The sequence below is a fragment of the Saimiri boliviensis genome, chromosome 1 (genome assembly GCF_048565385.1).
Source record: "Saimiri boliviensis isolate mSaiBol1 chromosome 1, mSaiBol1.pri, whole genome shotgun sequence".
Taxonomy (NCBI): Eukaryota; Metazoa; Chordata; class Mammalia; order Primates; family Cebidae; genus Saimiri; species Saimiri boliviensis.
This window is the reverse complement of record NC_133449.1, coordinates 9117671-9135950: the sequence shown is the minus strand read 5'-3', so window position 1 is coordinate 9135950 and position 18280 is coordinate 9117671. Positions and strand designations below refer to the sequence as shown.

The window sequence follows — 18280 nt, the reverse complement described above, 5'->3', positions numbered from 1 at the left end:
GTCAAGAAATCGAGACCATCCTGGCCAACATGGTGAAATCCCATCTCTACTAAAAGCATAAAAATTAGCTGGGTGTGGTGGCACGCACCTGTAGTCCCAGCTACTTGGGAGGCTGAGGCAGGAGAATCACTTGAACCCAGGAGGAGGAGGTTGCAGTGAGCCAAGATCATGCCACTGCACTCCAGCCTGGGCAACGGAGTGATACTCTATCTCAAAAAACAAACAAACAGAAAAACATACTTTTTTCAGCTTACTCCTCCTTTCTGATTCCATCAAAATATCTAACTTATTTTTAGTAAGTTACATGACTCTTAAAAATATAAATAGGTCATATATTAATAAGGAGCTATATAGTGCATTTCACATCTATTTAAATCTTATACTATTATGTGACTTGTCTTTCTCCTCTCTCCAAATTACCCTTGCACTATTGCTTATTATTAAGCATTTACTATGTGCCAGACACCATACTAAGTGCTTTAGATATAAATTCTCACTTCGTCCTTACAATAACCTTACGAGCTATTATTATTCCTATTTAGAAATGAGGTACAGAGAGGTTGAGTAACTTGCCAAGGGTTATACAGCAAGTAAGAGATGGAGCTGGCATTCCAAACAAGCAGTCATACTCCAAGCCTGACTCTTAAATTTTTGGGGAGGCAGCAGAAAATAATAAAAAAAATTAGAATTGGGATTGGTAGGTCTGAATAAGAGTCAGTTAAGATGGAGAAAGTGTGCAGCTTGCTTCAATCAAAGGGGAGTTGTAAAGGTCAAATCCAAGTGCAAGTGAAAGGCTCTGTTCATGAGGTGTTGCATTAGTAGATGATGATGCTTGCTTTGTGAACTGGCTGCTGCATAGCTCCTTGGGTATGCACCTTTTTTCCCCTTTAATACAAAAAATAAAAAGCCCTAGACTAACCACATGAGGCGGTTTCAAAGCACGAATGAATTCACTGGTTTGCTGGTAATCTGTGTGAGCGGAGAAGGAAATGTAATCCACAGACATTTTCAGCGGCAATTTCTGTCCAGACATGGTAGTGATTTCTTCAGGTTCAGACATGATGTGCTGTTGAAAATAAAGAAAAATAACAAACGAACCACCCAGTTAGAAACATAAAGGTACTTTTTAATTTTTTTCATGCAGTCATAAACTTATGTTAAATTTAGGACCTTCAACACAAAATCATAAGTGACGCAGTAAATACCAAATACTCATGTTCTCAATCAAACAAACATTTAATGAGGAAAGTAAACAAATTAACTAGAACCCATCTATCTGGAGTGCCGGCAGTGAGAATCTTAACTCTTATGCTTAGAAAGACAAACCTGTATTCCCAACTATTCTTGCGCTTTCCAAAGTAATTTCCCAAATATGTGGATGTTTCTGTTCTGAAAAAAAAAAAATTTTTTTTTGAAGTAGGGGTGCATTTTGTCATGCAGGCTGAAATGCAGTGTGCGATCTCGGCTCACTGTAGCCTCAACCTCCCAGATTCAAGAGATCTTCCTGCCTCAATCCCCCAACTAGCTAGGACTACAGGCGCATGCCAGCACACCTGGCTAATTTTTGTGTTTTCTGTAGAGACGGGATTTCACCATGTTGTTTAAGCTGGTATTGAACTCCTGAGCTCAAATGATCCACTCACCTTGGCCTCCCACAGTGGTAGGATTACAGGGGTGAGCCACCATGCCAGGCCTGAAAATCTATTGTTATTATTATTTTTTGAGATGGAGTCTTGCTCTGTCACCCAGGCTGGAGTGCAGTGGTGCCATCTCGGTTCACTGCAACCTCTGCCTCCGGTTGCAAGCAATTCTCCCTGCCTCAGCCTCCCAAGTAGCTGGGATTACAGGTGCACACCATCACACCCAGCTAATTTTTTGTATTTTTAGTAGAGATGGGGTTTTCCTATGTTGGCCAGGCTGGTCTCTTAACTCCTGACCTCAGGTGATCTGCCTGCTTCCGCCTCCCTGAGTGCTGGGATTACAGGTGTGAGCCACTGTACCCAGCCTGGAAATCTATTTTAAATACAACATTGTCACTAAAGAACTTTATAGAATAAGGTAAAGTAATAAAGATTATCAAAATAAAGAATCATATTATATTTTTAAAAATAAAGTAGATGTTAATGCTAAAGGATGAGAATGTCATGCCTGATGCTCAGAAATTGCCTCTCAAATTTTGCATATATTTTCTGCAATGTCTCCATCCCTAAGAGCTGAAAATCAACCATTTTATAACAATAGAAGGCAGTCAACCTAAACACACCCTATAGCTTTTTAAGATCATACGTATTAGTAAACCTCTTCTTCATTAGATAACGGAGGGTATTCATGTGTTGTCTCAAACAGGTTCCTATCCTTCCTTCTTTACTTGCAATCAGATGAGCACTTCTAAAACTTCAATGTGTACATCTATCACCTGGGACCTCATTATGCCATTCAGTGTCTGCATAATTCCGCATCCTATACACATCTCTAGCTACCTATTTTCATCCTCATTTTTTAAAATCAAAACTTGGATTATTTAAAGAACGACTTCAATGGGAAAACCTGTGAGGACCCTGGCACCTCCGTAATTCTGATTAGGAATAGCACAATAGCCTGTGACTACACCTGACCTTGGCAAGTGTCCCTTCTACACAGTATCCTGCTATAATGACGCCGTTCCTCTTATCAGTGCACCAGCTTTCAAATAACTCTCTGGATAAGCCACTTTGCATCATGCCTGGGGAGGCCATTACAACACTGGGACCAATGTCATCAAAATGATCCATGCTCTAAGAGAGAAAACAGAATGGGAAGAGTATGTTAGCTACCAGCAGCTACTAAACCATTCTTTATTTTTAAAGAATAACAAAAGGCTAGGTAAGAGATTAATCACACTACTGAAAGGGCCTTCACAAGATCTGTAAACATTTTAAGTTCAATTGCCAAGTTCCTAAACAGTGTAGGTTAGGAATGATAGAAAAGCCACGTAATAAAAAGCAGTAAGTTCACCCTGATCTTCCAAACCTATTGGAAGCTAGAGGGCCAGCAGAACCATCAGAATCATCTTCAAGTGCCTAGCAGGAAGGCAGAAAAGTAAAAAGAAGAGTCAAATGGGTCTTGATTTACCCATGGCACAACTGAAAAAACATTCCCAAAGACTCACAGTGGCTTTGCATGCTTCAGGAATATTTTGAGCTGGCCTGGAAATCAAAAGGTTTAACATTGTTCTAGGGAGAACTTGTTTATAATCCTTAAGAAGTTAACTTAAAACACATACTTTATGAAAATCCCTATTTACAACTGGAAGACCACTTTTAAATTATTTTGGATATCAATTATTTTATTATGATTAAAGCATCAATTTGAATTAAACAGTATTTTTAAAATTAAATAAAATCATATTTTATTGAATGCTTCTAGAAAAGTATATACAAATTTTCATATACGGAATTTGCAGCACTAATCAAAAAGATGATTTGGTTTGAGTGAGAAGAGAAACTCAAGTACATAATACAAGACGCTTTTGTCAGAACTTTTTATTCTACAGCAAAAGAGATAAGTATTATAAATAACGAGAACATATGGCGAGATGGGGCAAGTGGCAAAATCTGTTGAAACAAAAAAAAGAATGCCAGCTGCTGAAGTTTTGATTTCCTGCAGAAAAACGACACCTGCTAGCGAAGAGGTAAGACCTCAGCAAGAAGAATTCAGCCAGGGTTGCACCTCCTACAGTTTTTTTTTTTATTTGTACAGAGACAGGGTCTCACTGTCTCACCCAGGCCAGTCTCAAACTCCTGAACTCAAGTGGTCCTCCTGCCTCAGACTACCAAAGTGTTAGAATTACAGCTGTGAGCCATCCCTCATGGCCTCGTATCTCCTACTACTAGTGACTGATTTGGTTTTATCCATCCTTGTCTTTCATCCACAAGCACTCACCTTGAGGTTACTAATGTGTTTGAAAACAAAGGGATTATTGATGTTGATCTGTTTGCGGATTTTGTCGTTCATGGCATTTACGTATGTCTGGTATACTGCCATACACTTCTTGGCCAAAGATGATGCATAGTATATTGGAATGTCATGTAGTTCTGGGTGATTCTGCCAGTACTCATCTAGAGAGAGATTGCAAGAAACAAATATCACTTTGTTACATGAGGTAAATAGTTCAAATAATAAATGATACACACAGAAGCAAGAAATGTTACACAGACAACCAAGAAATAAAGCATGTAACTACATCTTAAAGAGTATAAGCAAAATTATCCTGGTTGTAGCTAATTTAAATTTACAAAACAAAAACTTATTTCTAAATTGTGCATAACCTAGAAAGAATGCTATGATCATGGTCCAAAGACGTGGAGGCTTTAAAAAATGACTCAATATACGTTTACAATGAAGACTATAACTTATTACCATAATAAGACACTAAGTAATACATTTTTATTTAAAACATCAGAGAAAAAACTCTGTGAAAAACTGTGATGGTTTTAAATAAAACTGTATTATTAATATTTCAAACAAATTTATTGACTGCTAATTACAAAACAGAATTGCCAAAACAATGAACCAATTTTGAACACGTAAAAAGAAAGTATAGTCACATTAACGCTATTATTGGTTTTTCGTTTTTGTTGTACGCCAAGGCTGTCACCCAGCATTGAGGGCAGAGGTGTGATCATGGCTCACTGCAGCAACCTCGGGTTCAAGTGATCCTCCACCTCAGCCTTCTGAGGAGCTGGGACTACAGGAGTGTGCTACCACACTTGGCTACTTTTTTTTTTTTTTTCTTTAGAGACTGGATCTCACAATGTTGCCTAGGCTGGTCTGGAACTCCTGGACTCAAGTGATTCTCCTGCCTCAACCTCCCAAAGTGCTGGGATTATAGGCATGAGCCACCACACTCAGCCATGCTTACATTTTTAAAAACTACTAACCAGTTTCTGATAATTAATGAAAGTAGTGAGCAATATATCTTCAAAGACTTACGTTCCAGGAAAAGCCCTCATTCAATCTCCAAATTTTATCAAGGTAGGCTCTTTATTCTAATAGGTGCCTCTGCAGTTTTAAAATGTATTATATGCTTATTATATAACTTATATCGCCGGGCGCGGTGGCTCAAGCCTGTAATCCCAGCACTTTGGGAGGCCGAGGCGGGTGGATCACGAGGTCGAGAGATCAAGACCATCCTGGTCAACATGGTGAAACCCCGTCTCTACTAAAAATACAAAAATTAGCCGGGCATGGTGGCACGTGCCTGTAATCCCAGCTACTCAGGAGGCTGAGGCAGGAGAATTGCTTGAGCCCAGGAGGCGGAGGTTGCGGTGAGCCGAGATCGCGCCATTGCACTCCAGCCTGGGTAACAAAAGCGAAACTCCGTCTCAAAAAAAAAAAAAAAAAAAAAATAACTTATATCTATAATTTCTAATTTTCAAAACAACTTACGAAGACATCATCTTAACTAGCAAAGTAAGGGTTTAAAAAAAGGCTGAATATTGTGTGAATGTTATTTTTCAATTTGATGTATCAATGATAACTCTATATGAGGAAAAAGACTGTCTGTCACGTGTGTTACAAATAAATTTCCTGCTTTGTCGTCTAGTTTATCCAATACATGCTCCGTTTAATTACTCTTATGATTTCTTAGATACCTCAAAACAGATTACATCACATCCCATAATCACACCACAATTTCCTGTTTTGTTGTATTTTTATGAATAACTTTGATTTTAAAAAGTTAAATAATTTGTCCAAGGTCATACGGCTCTAGCCATATGATAGATTTGACCTGAAACATAGGTAAGATTTGAAAGCAGCTGTCCTTTCTATTATACTATATTACAAGGGAGAATTTAAGAAAAGGGGGCAACCAGTTGCATAGAGCAGATGATAGAATTGCTAGATAAAAATACCAACCATCCAGTTAAACTTGAATTTCAGGTGAACAACAAACGATTTTTACTATAAGAATATATACTAATGAGACCAGCCTGGCCAACATGGTGAAACCTCATCTTTACTAAAAATACAAAAATTAGGCCGCTGTGGTGGTGGGTGCCTGTAATCCCAGCTACTCGGGAGGCTGAGTCAGGAGAATTGCTTCAACTCGGGAGGTGGGGGTTGCAGTGAGCCGAGACAGTGCCACTGCAATCCAGCCTGGGTGGCAGAGTTAGACTCTTGTCTCAAAAGAAAAAAAAAAAGAATGTGTATTAAATATTTGGAACATTTATACTAAAATATTATTCAGTATTTATCTGAACCTAAAATTTCATGGGTTGTCCCTATGGTTTCATTTGCTAAATCTGGCAACCCAATTTGATGGTGACAAATTGTTTTAACTTCCTAACTTCTCTGCTCTTCATCTTACTGGTTATGAAGATTTTTATTTCAAGACTTCCTTTTTTTAAAAAAAAAAATATGGGGTTTCACCATGATGGCCAGGCTGGTCTTGAACTCCTGACCTCAGGTGATCCACCTACCTCGGCCTCCCAAAGTGCTAGGATTACAGGCCTGAGCCACTGCACCCGGCTATTTCAAGATTTCTAAGGACGAATTTGACTTGCAGTTAGGAAGGAGGACTAATCAAGATCAAAAGACTGAATTAGATTCAGATAGACATCCTATCTGTTACAGATTTGCTTTTGATCTGGGGTCATTTTTTCCTACTTTCCTTCTGGTTTCCTTTGCAGTGTGACAGGGATACTATTTTTCCTCCTCACCAAGATAGCAGAACAGAGAGGAAGAGCTGAGCTTCACAAATAGGTTACATACATGCAAAGCATTTTTTTTTTTTTTTTTTTGAGACGGAGTCTCGCTCTGTCACCCAGACTGGAGTGCAATGGTGTGATCTCAGCACACTACAACCTCCACCTCCTGGGGTCAAACAATTCTCCTGCCTCAGCCTCCCAAGTAGCTGGGATTATAGGCACTCACCACCATGCCTGGCTAATTTTTACATTTTCAGTAGAGACAGAGTTTCAACATGTTGGCCAAGCTGGTCTCAAACTCCTGACCTCAGGTGATCTGCCCAACTCGGCCTCCCAAAGTGCTGGGATTACAGGTGTGAGCCACCATCCCTGGCCAGCACCTTCTTTTATTCTTTAATAAGAGTGCTTTTCCCAAATAGCACCACAGAATGTGAGGTAGAAGGGATCATTAAGTACAAATGTATGCTAAAAAGTAACACCCATCGTTCCTCTTATTACAAAAAGTTATACATGTTCACTGAAGTACTTGTACAAAGGAGAAAAGCAGAAAACAAAAAACATCCACATTCTCACTATCCACATTTAATATCTTTCCGGTCATTTGTGTGTGCATTTTTTACCTAAGTAGGATCAGAGTACATTGGATAGTTTTTTTTGAGACAGAGTCTCACTCTGTCACCCAGGCTGGAGTGCAGTGGTGCAATCTCAGCTCATTGAAACCTCCACCTCCCAGGCTCAAGCAATTCTCATGCCTCAGACTCCAGAATAGCTGAAGCTACAGGTGTGCGCCACCACACCTGGCTCATTTTTGTATTTTTGGTACAGACAAGGTTTCACCATGATGGCCAGGACGGCCTCAAGTGATTCTGGCCTCATGTGATCCACCTGCCTCGGCCTCCCTAATATATAGGATTACAGGTATGAGCCACTGCACCCAGCCCAGAGTACATACAGTTTTGAACCCTACTTTTTTGGTTGACTTAATATATTATGTGGAAGTATGTAATTACTTATCTGTAATACAATTTTTTCCCCACAATGTTATATTTACTGACATATTTCTTTGAAAATACTTAAATGATGAATACCTTTCCTGACAAAATTTTCTATAAATCTCATTTATTTCCCAGAAGTTGAATTGCTGGGTCAGGGTACACATATTTTAAGACTTCTGATGGCAACCAGAAGGGGGCACCAGTTTACATTCCCAGCCGCAGTGCATGAGAGTTTCTGTTTTCCTGGGCTCTTCCTAGATCCAAATCCATATTTTTAAATGAAGAAAACTGAAGCCCAGAGCAGTGGAATGACTCATCCAAGACCACATTATCATCTTGATAAAATGACAAAAAGATTTTGATCATCTTCCAAACAGAAAAGAAATGGCATACCCAGAATCAAGAGCAGCTCCTGAGCCCTTCCAAGAGCAAAGACAGGAATGAGACCCCTGCCTCCTCTGTTTACGATATCATGGACAGTGTTACAGAATCTTGCTTCTCGCTCTTCACGTTTCTCATGGATATGGGTCCCATAAGTAGATTCCTAAATAACACATTAGAAGAGTGAGACTAAGACAGATGATCCCCAAAGAATTCAAAAGTTATACATCAATGAAACGCTGAGGGGCTAAACAATTCACTTCTCAATTAGCATGCTCTTTACTCAAACGTGTGTTGTCATAACAGTCATTGGGAAGAGCAAGCAAGAATGTTAGAATTCAGGCCCGGTACAGTGGCTCACACCTGTAATCTCAGCACTTTGGCAAGCCAACGTGGGCAGATCACCCGAGGTCAGGAGTCCAGCCTAACCAACATGATGAAACCGTGTCTCTACTAAAAATACAAAAATTAGCTAGGGGTGTAGTGGGCACCTGTAATCCCAGTTATTCGACAGGTTGAGGCAGGAGAATCGCTTGAACTTGGGAGGTGGAGGTGGCAGTGAGCTGAGATTACGCCACTGCACTCCAGCCTGAGCAACAGAGCTAGACTCCATTTCAAAAAAAAAAAAAAAAAAAAAAGAATGCTAGAATTCAAATCTAAATAAGAAGAACTTTTTAGAAAATGGAATCAGGAAATAGTCCAAAGCTGTATCTTCTTTCCACATCTTTTATTTATTTGTATTTTTACCATTTGCTTTCTATTGGGAAGAAAAAGGTTATTTCTCCCATCTCTGATAAGTCAAAGCTTTTAAAATGAAATAGACATTGTTTCTTTTTTTTTTTTTTGAGACGGAGTTTCACTCTTGTTACCCAGGCTAGAGTGCAATGGCGCAATCTCAGCTCACCGCAACCTCCGCCTCCTGGGTTCAGGCAATTCTCCTGCCTCAGCCTCCTGAGTAGCTGGGATTACAGGCACGTGCCACCATGTCCAGCTAATGTTTTGTATTTTTAGTAGAGATGGGGTTTCACCATGTTGACCAGGATGGTCTCGATCTCTCGACCTCGTGATCCACCCGCCTCGGCCTCCCAAAGTGCTGGGATTACAAGCTTGAGCCACCGCGCCCGGCCAAGATGTTGTTTCTTATACTTCTGTTTAAGAATATCCTTAAAGTCTTACTAGTGTGATTCACTGACCAGAAGCACTGATATCCCTTGGGAGCTTATAAGAAGTGTAAAATCGGGCTGGGCGCGGTGGCTCACGCCTGTAATCTCAGCACTTTGGGAGGCCAAGGCGGGTGGATCACGAGGTCAAGAGATCGAGACCATCCTGGTCAACATGGTGAAACCCCGTCTCTACTAAAAAAATACAAAAAATTAGCTGGGCTTGGTGGCACGTGCCTGTAATCCCAGCTACTCAGGAGGCTGAGGCAGGAGAACTGCCTGAACCCAGGAGGCAGAGGTTGCGGTGAGCCGAGATCGCGCCATTGCACTCCAGCCTGGGTAACAAGAGCAAAACTCCGTCTCAAAAAAAAAAAAAAAAAAAAAAATGAAGTGCAAAATCTCAGACCCCAGCCCAGACTTAATGAATCAGAATTTGTATCTCAGCAATATCACCAGATGATTTATAAGCACATTAAAATATGAAGCACTGCTTTAAAGCATGGTACTATGAAAAGAACTACTTTTTCTGAGGGTTCAGAAAAATCCATCTTCCCTTAAATGAAGGTCAGTTTATATGCTGGGCACAGCATGGGCAGAGCTGAATCTGCTCACATGTTGCTTATGGGCAGCAGTATGTACTGGCCTACATGCCTGGGCAGCTGGGGAATGCAGTAGGTGGTGGAGGAGAAACAGCTTTTCCTCCTTGAACCACATGCACCTGATGTTCTTATACATCCCAAAGGCCTGCAAGAGTTCTCTCCCAACCTAACTCTACAGTCAACAACACACATCCCAAGCTGCCCCAGGAGAGCTTCTGTACACACTCATTTTTCGCTCCCCTGCGACTTGCAATCTAGTAGGCAGACAATGCATTCACAGATGAACAAAACCACAGTGAGCCTGGACTCGGGGCCTGAGGACAGTCACCACGGCAAAGGAGTGAGGTCACACCAGTTCTAAAACGATCCGTAAGATATTCTTCTACAAATTCTCACCTAGAAAAACATATTTTGGATATAGGGAGAGGGCATACCCAGTAAAAAAGCTCCTGCCCAGAAACAGCCTGGTGTCTCTGATATGAGACTAGAGTGAATGCATTTGACAGCAAGAAAGTGAAGCTGCAGTACAAAAAGCACCTGCCCCAGTTTTCTTTTTTTTTTTTTTGAGACTGAGTCTTGCTCTGTAGCCTAGGCTGGAGTGCAATAGCGTGATCTCGGCTCCCTGCAGCCCCCACCTTCCAGGTTCAAGTGATTCTTGTGCCTCAGCCTCCCCAGTACCTGGGACTACAGGCATGCACCACCACACCCAGCTAATTTTTTTTTTTTTTAAGTAGAGACAGGGTTTCATCAGGTTGGCCAAGCTGGTCTCTAACTCCTGGCTTCAAGTGATCCGCCCACCAGTCTCCCAAAGCGTTGGGATTATAGGCGGGAGCCACTGCGCCTGACCACCAATTTTCTTATATTAAAAAAACAAGTTTATATGAAAGTGAGATCACAATATTATTTTCCAAAAGAAAAAAGTCTGCTGCCGGGCGCGGTGGCTCACACCTGTAATCCCAGCACTTTGGGAGGCCGAGGCGGGTGGATCACGAGGTCAAGAGATCAAGACTATCCTGGTCAACATGGTGAAACTCCGTCTCAACTAAAAATACAAAAAATTAGCTGGGCATGGTGGCGCGTGCCTGTAATCCCAGCTACTCAGGAGGCTGAGGCAGGAGAATTGCCTGAACCCAGGAAGTGGAGGTTGTGGTGAGCTGAGATCGCGCCATTGCACTCCAGCCTGGGTACCAAGAATGAAACTCAGTCTCAAAAAAAAAAAAAGGCTGCTTACATTACATTAATCACAATATAGTACATTAATACTTACAATGATAAGAATATCAGGCTTAATATTAGGAATTTCAGCTGCCATTAAGTGCCTATCTTCTTGTCTTGAGAAATCACCTGTGTACAAAAGCTGTGGTGGAGGGGGGAGAGCGGGGAAGACAAAGCCAGAAGGTTAGGATTTGGGGAAGGCTTCATTTTGCTAGTGAATAGATCAAACTCATGAAATCTAAAAGTGCAGTTACATTTTTTTAAAAGTCTAAAACTGATGAAATTTCCATGCAGTTCTTGTGTTCAGTAGCTTAGTCAATAAATGGTCCAGTGCTTCGATGATTTCCTCTAATAAACGGGAATAATCTATTCCCAGCATCCTCTCACAAAGATAACGTATATAAAATTAATCCGCTTGGCAAATGCGCTGAGCTTCTTGGAGAAAAAGCACATGCTGATAAGGAAAGGAGTGCACTGAGATACGTGGTCTAAAACTGGAATAAAATCCTAAGAGGGTCTGCATCAAATTCCAAGAGAACTCAAATCTGCATTCCTGGTACTTATTTTTTTGTGCCCTGGAGCAAACAGCAAGAATAAGTAATTTCGTGGTGTATTTTACAATTCAGTGTCTAAAAGTTTCAAATGTATGAACAGCTGTGACAAATTGAGGACAATGTTACACTAGAACGTTGGTTCTCAACTCCGGCTGGCTGCACGTTAGAATCACCTAGAAAACTCAAAAAGGAAAAGGCCAAGCTACACCTCCAGGTTTTGATTAGTTATTTTTCGACAGCTCCCTAAGTGATTCTTATGTGCAGCCAGAGTTCAAAGCTGCTGCTCTAGAGTTTAGAAAGCTAGTAGTCCACCCACGTTTTTAGAAGTTCAAGGATTCCCCAAAGAGCTTTTCAAATTAACCCCTTTCACTCCTGCAGTCCACCTGCTTAGGGGCTTCTCTGTGAATCCTAAGACACCGGCTAGGGGCGAGGGGGATGATATGAACACCCAATGGTGTTTTAATTTCAAATGGATGCAGCCACAGAGATACCTCTTCCCTAACAGTTTCCTAAAGTACACTGAATCCCATGGTGTGAGGGAACTTACTTTTTGACATGTTTTACTCTTTTCTCAGTCTTAAAAAATTTTTTTTCTCTGTCTTGATAAAGTATTGCAATGGAGGTAGGAAGTACATTTAAAAGGAAAAAGTGTCAACTGTATTATTATCTTATGTTTCACTGTTCTGACACTTTGCAAGTCTTAGGGATTTTTTTTAATACTACTTGGTGGCACAAAGCTCTGCACTGATTTCTCTGGGGAGAAAAGCACCGGAGCCAGAGGGTACCTTCACGCCTGCGATCTCGATCATGAACATGGCGGCTCCTAGGACGTGGCCTGCGTGGTAACACCAAAACTTGATTCCTGCAACTTCCTTAACTTCATGAAAGTTGATAGTTTCAATTTTGTCCATGCTTTCTTCCAAATCTGTCTCAGTATACAGCATGTCATCTGCCGATATGTTACTAAATTTTGAAAGATGCCCACAAAAACAATTAAGAGTTAGAGTTTTAAAAAAGCCTTTGAACACAAAGAAATTGTGGATAATATATACATGAAGACATTTCTTAAAAATACACTTTATAAATTATGTAATTTGAAATATTTCAGATATTTTGTGTTTTTACTCTATAGTGTGTATAGCTACAAAACTTTATTTTAAACAAACCACGTAGGAAATTAAGACACTAAGCTCAACGCACTCTCAACTTACGGTAAATTAAGGCAAAATACTCTTTAGGATAGTATTTCTCAAACTTTCTTCCTGCCCCAACACTCCTGAAAGATGTAACACACTCACATACATTGGACCATGGCAGGTATTTCTCACACTGGGATGAGAAAAGATTTTTCTACAAAGTCTAGTACAACCTTTCTCCTGAAAGTTATGTTAATGTACTTATAAAAAAGCAAGAGAGAACAGTGGTTAAGGGCACTGACTGTGGAGCCGGATTGTTTGGGTTCAAATCCTAACTCTGTCTCTTACTGTGACTATTTTAGGCAAATAATTTAATAATTTAACCTTGCTGTGCCTCAGTTTCATCATCCATAAAATGGAATTTATAATAGAACCTACATCATGAGTTGGTATAAAGATTAAATATATTTATTTCCTGGCCAGGCATGCTGGCTCACGCCTGTAATCCCAGCACTTTGGAAGGCCAAGGTGGATGGATCACTTGATGTCAGGAGTTCGAGACCAGCCTGACCAACATGGTGAAACCCCATCTGTTCTAAAAATACAAAAATTAGCTGGGCGTGGTGGCACACACCTGTAGCCTCAGCTGCTCAGGAGGCTGAGGTGGAAGGACTGCTTGAGCCCAGGTGGTTGAGGATGCAGTGAGCTGTGATAGCACCACTGCACTCCAGCATGGAAGACAGAGCAAGACCCTGTGTCTCAAAAAAACCTTAAAGGTCAGGAAGATACTAGAAATACAATAGGTTTCAATGACCTTGCTACTGAATGATTAGATTACTGATATCCTTACACATGAAAAGAGAGCACCTCAGTTTAAAACACAAAATACTGAAGCTATCCAAATGTTCTTTCAGGAAAAAAAAAAAAAAAAAACCACACCCACAAAATGGTCCATATCTGGAACCATATGTACTGCATGGAGCCATTATTAGATGCATAATCTAATCAAGTAATTTACCTGACTTTGACATAATCAGAAAGAAGCCATCTATAAATAGCTTTTGTGGCATGAGTCATAAATGTTCTTCCTTTGAAGCTTGTCTTCTGTAGAAACCAGGGCAGAGCTCCACAATGATCCAAATGGAAACTTAAAAAGAAAGAGGCTGCGTTAATTCTTAAAATTATCCATCAGATACCGTGTAATGAAACTGTTGCTTACAAAACAAGTTCTATACAAACAACTATTTACTGACACTCAGAAAACCAAGAGTTGGTAAATGTAGAAGCAAGAAGTAATGCATACAGTTTCAATATGGAAGAAAGATTTTTAAAGTATCACTTTTAAACAGCAAAAAACTTTATTAGTGGATAATTAGGAAGAATATCCCAAACCTATATAAAATCTATTTAAAAATAGTTTCAAGGCCGGGTGTGGTGGCTCAAGCCTGTAATCCCAGCACTTTGGGAGGCCGAGGCAGGTGGATCACGAGGTCGAGAGATTGAGACCATCCTGGTCAACGTGGTGAAACCCCATCTCTACTAAAATACAAAAAAAAAAAAAAAAAAAAAAAAAAAAATTAGCTGGGCATGGTAGCGCGTGCCTGTAATCCCACCTACTCAGGAGGCTGAGGCAGGAGAATTGCCTGAACCCAGGAGGCGGAGGTTGCGGTGAGCCGAGATTGCGCCATTGCACTTCAGCCTGGCTAACAAGAGTGAAACTCTGTCTCAAAAAATAAATAAATAAATAAATAAATTTAAAAGAATAAAAATAAAAATAAAAATAGTTTCAATAAAGTTGAAATGGCATTCTTATAGAAGAATGTGACAAGTGACCTCAAGGAGATATCCTGGAAAAGGGCTTCCTTAGTCTCAAGGTTTACAATGACTCAAGATATGTACTATCTCTTTCCCAGGTACTCACTGGACTTACATTTAGAGGTAGGTAAGTTTTTCACAGTAAACTTCTCTAGCCTGTAATGACATTTTGGAGTGTTAGTTTAGACTGAGATGTCTGCAATATGCTTCCTAGCAAAAAACACTCTTTTAGCAAATGAAAATCTCAAAATCTGGTAAAGAAGGATCTTGACAGTAAATGTCCGTGAAAAACAGTATCGTTAATAAAGGAAAAAACTTACTGACTAATTAACAGGAGATCAATCTCAGCTGGGTCAATTAAATCAATATAAGGAAGAGCATCCATTCCTTCTAGGCCAGGGTGGATCCCACAGTCCAGCTGAAAGAGATAGGAAAAGAGATCACAATCTCCTGCACATAAAATTCATTCAGTAAATGGACAATGATTATAGACCCATCACCCATATACTCAAGATGGACTCTGGGCACCAGAACTTGGAACATGATTCTTATTAAATGTGGCAGATATGCCATTAACAGTTCTAACTTCCCAACAAATTTAAAATATAGCTCACATTTAGGGTCACAGGATGCAAAGTACAAAACAGCTTCTTTACAGCTACTTTTGGTAGTCATTCTATTTTTTTTTTTCTTTTTCTTTTTTTTTAAGATGGGGTTTCACCATGATGGCCAGGCTGGTCTTGAACTCCTGACCTCAGGTGATCCACCCACCTCGGCCTCCCAAAGTGTTAGGATTACAGGCGTGAGCCATCGCGCCCCGCCTTGGTAGACATTCTAACAATGAATCAACTCTTTTTCAAAAACTTTGATATCAGAAGACTAAAAGTTAAAAAGTTTATGGATTTACTACTACCAGAACAACTCTTGTGAGAATATAATAATTAGAAATAGGAAACTTACCTGATCAGGATAATTTAACTATTTTAAGGCATTAGGAAACAAATTCTTAAGACTCAGTCATTAAAATTACTTATTTTATATGGCGTTACTACCAAATTAATATGACAGATGAATAAAAAGATGCCTCTGGCTGACATACACATGTTCTTTTCAGATTAGGAGGAGCTGAGAAGAGGAATCAAAGGAATGTGAGACAGAACTGATTTTATAATGAGTAGCTTAGAAACCACCTCCTCTACTCCACCTACCTTTCAGGCTTAGAGAAGCAGAGTAACTTGTCCAAGGCCAGCAGCCCCAACGGGACTCGGGGATCTAACCTCCTACACCAAGGCTTCACCCCCATATGCTGGAGGCGGCTAGAGCTCTGAATATGTTCAGGGTGACTGGGTCCTTGGAATCTTCTACTGGGCGTGGGACAGTTAGGTTGGCTCAACTCTCCAGGAGTGGAAGAGGGAATGTGAAGAAATAATAGTTCAACAGATCTAGCTGACAATTTTACAGTCATGGAATATATCTTCTTAATCAACTTAATGTTTTGTCAAATTACTAAGTGGAAGTGTGTACTAGTTTTTCTCATTAACCCTATGCAGCATAGATTGCATGCACTATAACATTTCTCTGGGAGCTAAAAAGATAATAGTCTACTAGAAAAGACTAACACCCAATTCAGACAGAGCCATACTACTCAACTGAGTACAAAATAGTAATTACCATTATTTTTCTTCCTTTGAACTCGAGAATAATACATGATCTTCCTACTTCTTGCCCAGCTCCACTGTAAACATTCAAGCGGAGAAAAAAAAAGAATTAAAAAAAAATCAAAAGCAGGTCCAATAAACCTACACTTTTTACAACTTACATTATCCCATTTGATGACAGCACCTCACTGTGAAAAATTCCGAGGCATGAGACAGTTCTACAAAATCACAAAGACAGAGAAGAACAGTGTCCACGGGAAAAGATGAAAAGTGGTCGTTGGGAGTCCAGGGATCTTGCAGTTGTTAAAATTGAGAGAAAACGCGGTACAGACCCAAGAAGCCCAAAGCTTTGGGCTTGATTTAAATTCAATCTTCTGAATTTTAGGATTCAATTATGATGTATTTAAAATGTAAACTAGCAGTTATGCAGATTATGTAATAATACTTTTAGAATCAGCACTTAAGTATAAAGCCATAAGCATTTCAACATTGTCATCTTAAGATCATGTGTATTTGCCAAATAGCTTAAATATTTATTCATACTGTGAATTTCAATCCCTTTTTCTTCTACCTTCTGTTACTTCAGCATATTTTATACCAAGTACTTAAATAATTTTTGTTTCTTCTTAAATTAATACTTCCAGCCATAATTTGCAATGGTCAGAAGGCACACTTGAAGTTAAACCTTACCTTCCAAATCCCTCACCTTCTTTGATGCCTTTTCTCAATCACTTTATCTCACAATTCACTCACTCACTCAACATTAAGCAGTTTCTTTTTTCTTTGAGATGGAGTTTCGTTCTTGTTGCCCAGGCTGGAGTGCAATGGTGTGATCTTGGCTCACAGCAACCTCCGCCACCTGGGTTCAAGCGATTCTTCTGCCTTAGCCTCCCGAATAGCTGGGATTACAGGCATGTGCCATCACACCTGGCTAGTTTTGTATTTTTAGTACAGATGGGGTTTCTCCATGTTGGTCAGGCTGGTCTCGAACTCCTGATCTCAGGTGATCTGTCCGCCTCGGCCTCCCAAAGTCCTGGGACTACAGGTGTGAACCACACTGTGTTTGGCCACATTAAGCAGCTTCTATTTGCCAAGCACTGTATTAAGTGCCTAGGACATGGAAATGCCTAATACACGGACCCAGACCTCAAGGAACTCAGTCTACCAGGAGATGGACATGAAATGGATCTATCCCCAAACTGAGATCCTACCTCCAAGCTGGTATTGACCAAGAATATCAAACAACTGCAGACGAGAGCTGCCATAAATTCCTGGCCTTCCACTTTTTAAGTATTTTTTATTTTTAATTATTATGGATATGTGGCCTTCCACTTTAACTGGCCCTCAATGTTGCCTGGCTGTGTTCTGTCTTGTTTCCATAGCAACTATTTTCAAACTTTCTCCCCTTTCCCAAATTTCCCAACCCTCTATCCTCTTCTTCACTTGAAGCATGGGCATCTTCAGCATCAAAAAAATAAGTAGACCATTTGTAAATTTCCCCAACTTCATGTACCAAGAACCTGCCCACACCTGTCTCCTTCCATTTCTCCTCTATAGAGAGACCTCTCTTTCTACGGCGAATCTTCCACCATTCTACTCTGTGTACTTTCTCCCTCCTTCTGAGGAACTGAACACTGCTGTGTCACTGACATTTCCCTCACTGTCTGCTCTTTACCATCCAAATTTAAACATACTACAGCCATGTGCATCCCACGTTAAAATCCTTTGAGTCTAATCTCCTTCAGTTCCCACTTTATTCTTTCCCCACCTGCCTCCTAGGGCAGCGGACCCTCTACCTATACATCCTCACCTTCCACTCGCTCCTCAATTCATCATCCTCTGGCTTTTACCAGTCACCTTTCTGAAACTGTCCTTGCTGCTCAGTAGTCATTTCACTTTTTTTTTTTTTTTTTGAGAGGTAAGGTTCCCCTATGTTGCTCAGTCTGGCCTCCAACCCCTGGGCTCAAGTGATCCTCTTGCCTCAGCCTCCAGAGTAGCTGGAACTATAGGTGTCAGCCTGTCTCGTTCTCTAGGCAGCCTTTGTCACTCCTAGGCAGGAGTGCTTGCTCCTTCCTCAA

General features: G+C 40.4%; 1 protein-coding gene across 2 annotated transcripts in view; it reads right to left on the bottom strand.

The window, feature by feature from the left end:
* CPSF3 (cleavage and polyadenylation specific factor 3) overlaps positions 1-18280 on the bottom strand; it is a 52762-nt gene that overhangs the window by 31070 nt on the left and 3412 nt on the right. For both annotated transcript variants that reach the window (XM_039479332.2, XM_039479339.2), the window contains exons 2-10: positions 16216-16279; positions 14865-14962; positions 13748-13876; positions 12379-12556; positions 11092-11181; positions 8078-8228; positions 3922-4097; positions 2616-2774; positions 920-1066 (exon numbers count right to left, since the gene is read on the bottom strand). In XM_039479332.2, the coding sequence (XP_039335266.1) occupies positions 920-1066; positions 2616-2774; positions 3922-4097; positions 8078-8228; positions 11092-11181; positions 12379-12556; positions 13748-13876; positions 14865-14962; positions 16216-16279 (1192 nt within the window). The remainder of the gene's footprint in view (positions 1-919; positions 1067-2615; positions 2775-3921; positions 4098-8077; positions 8229-11091; positions 11182-12378; positions 12557-13747; positions 13877-14864; positions 14963-16215; positions 16280-18280) is intronic.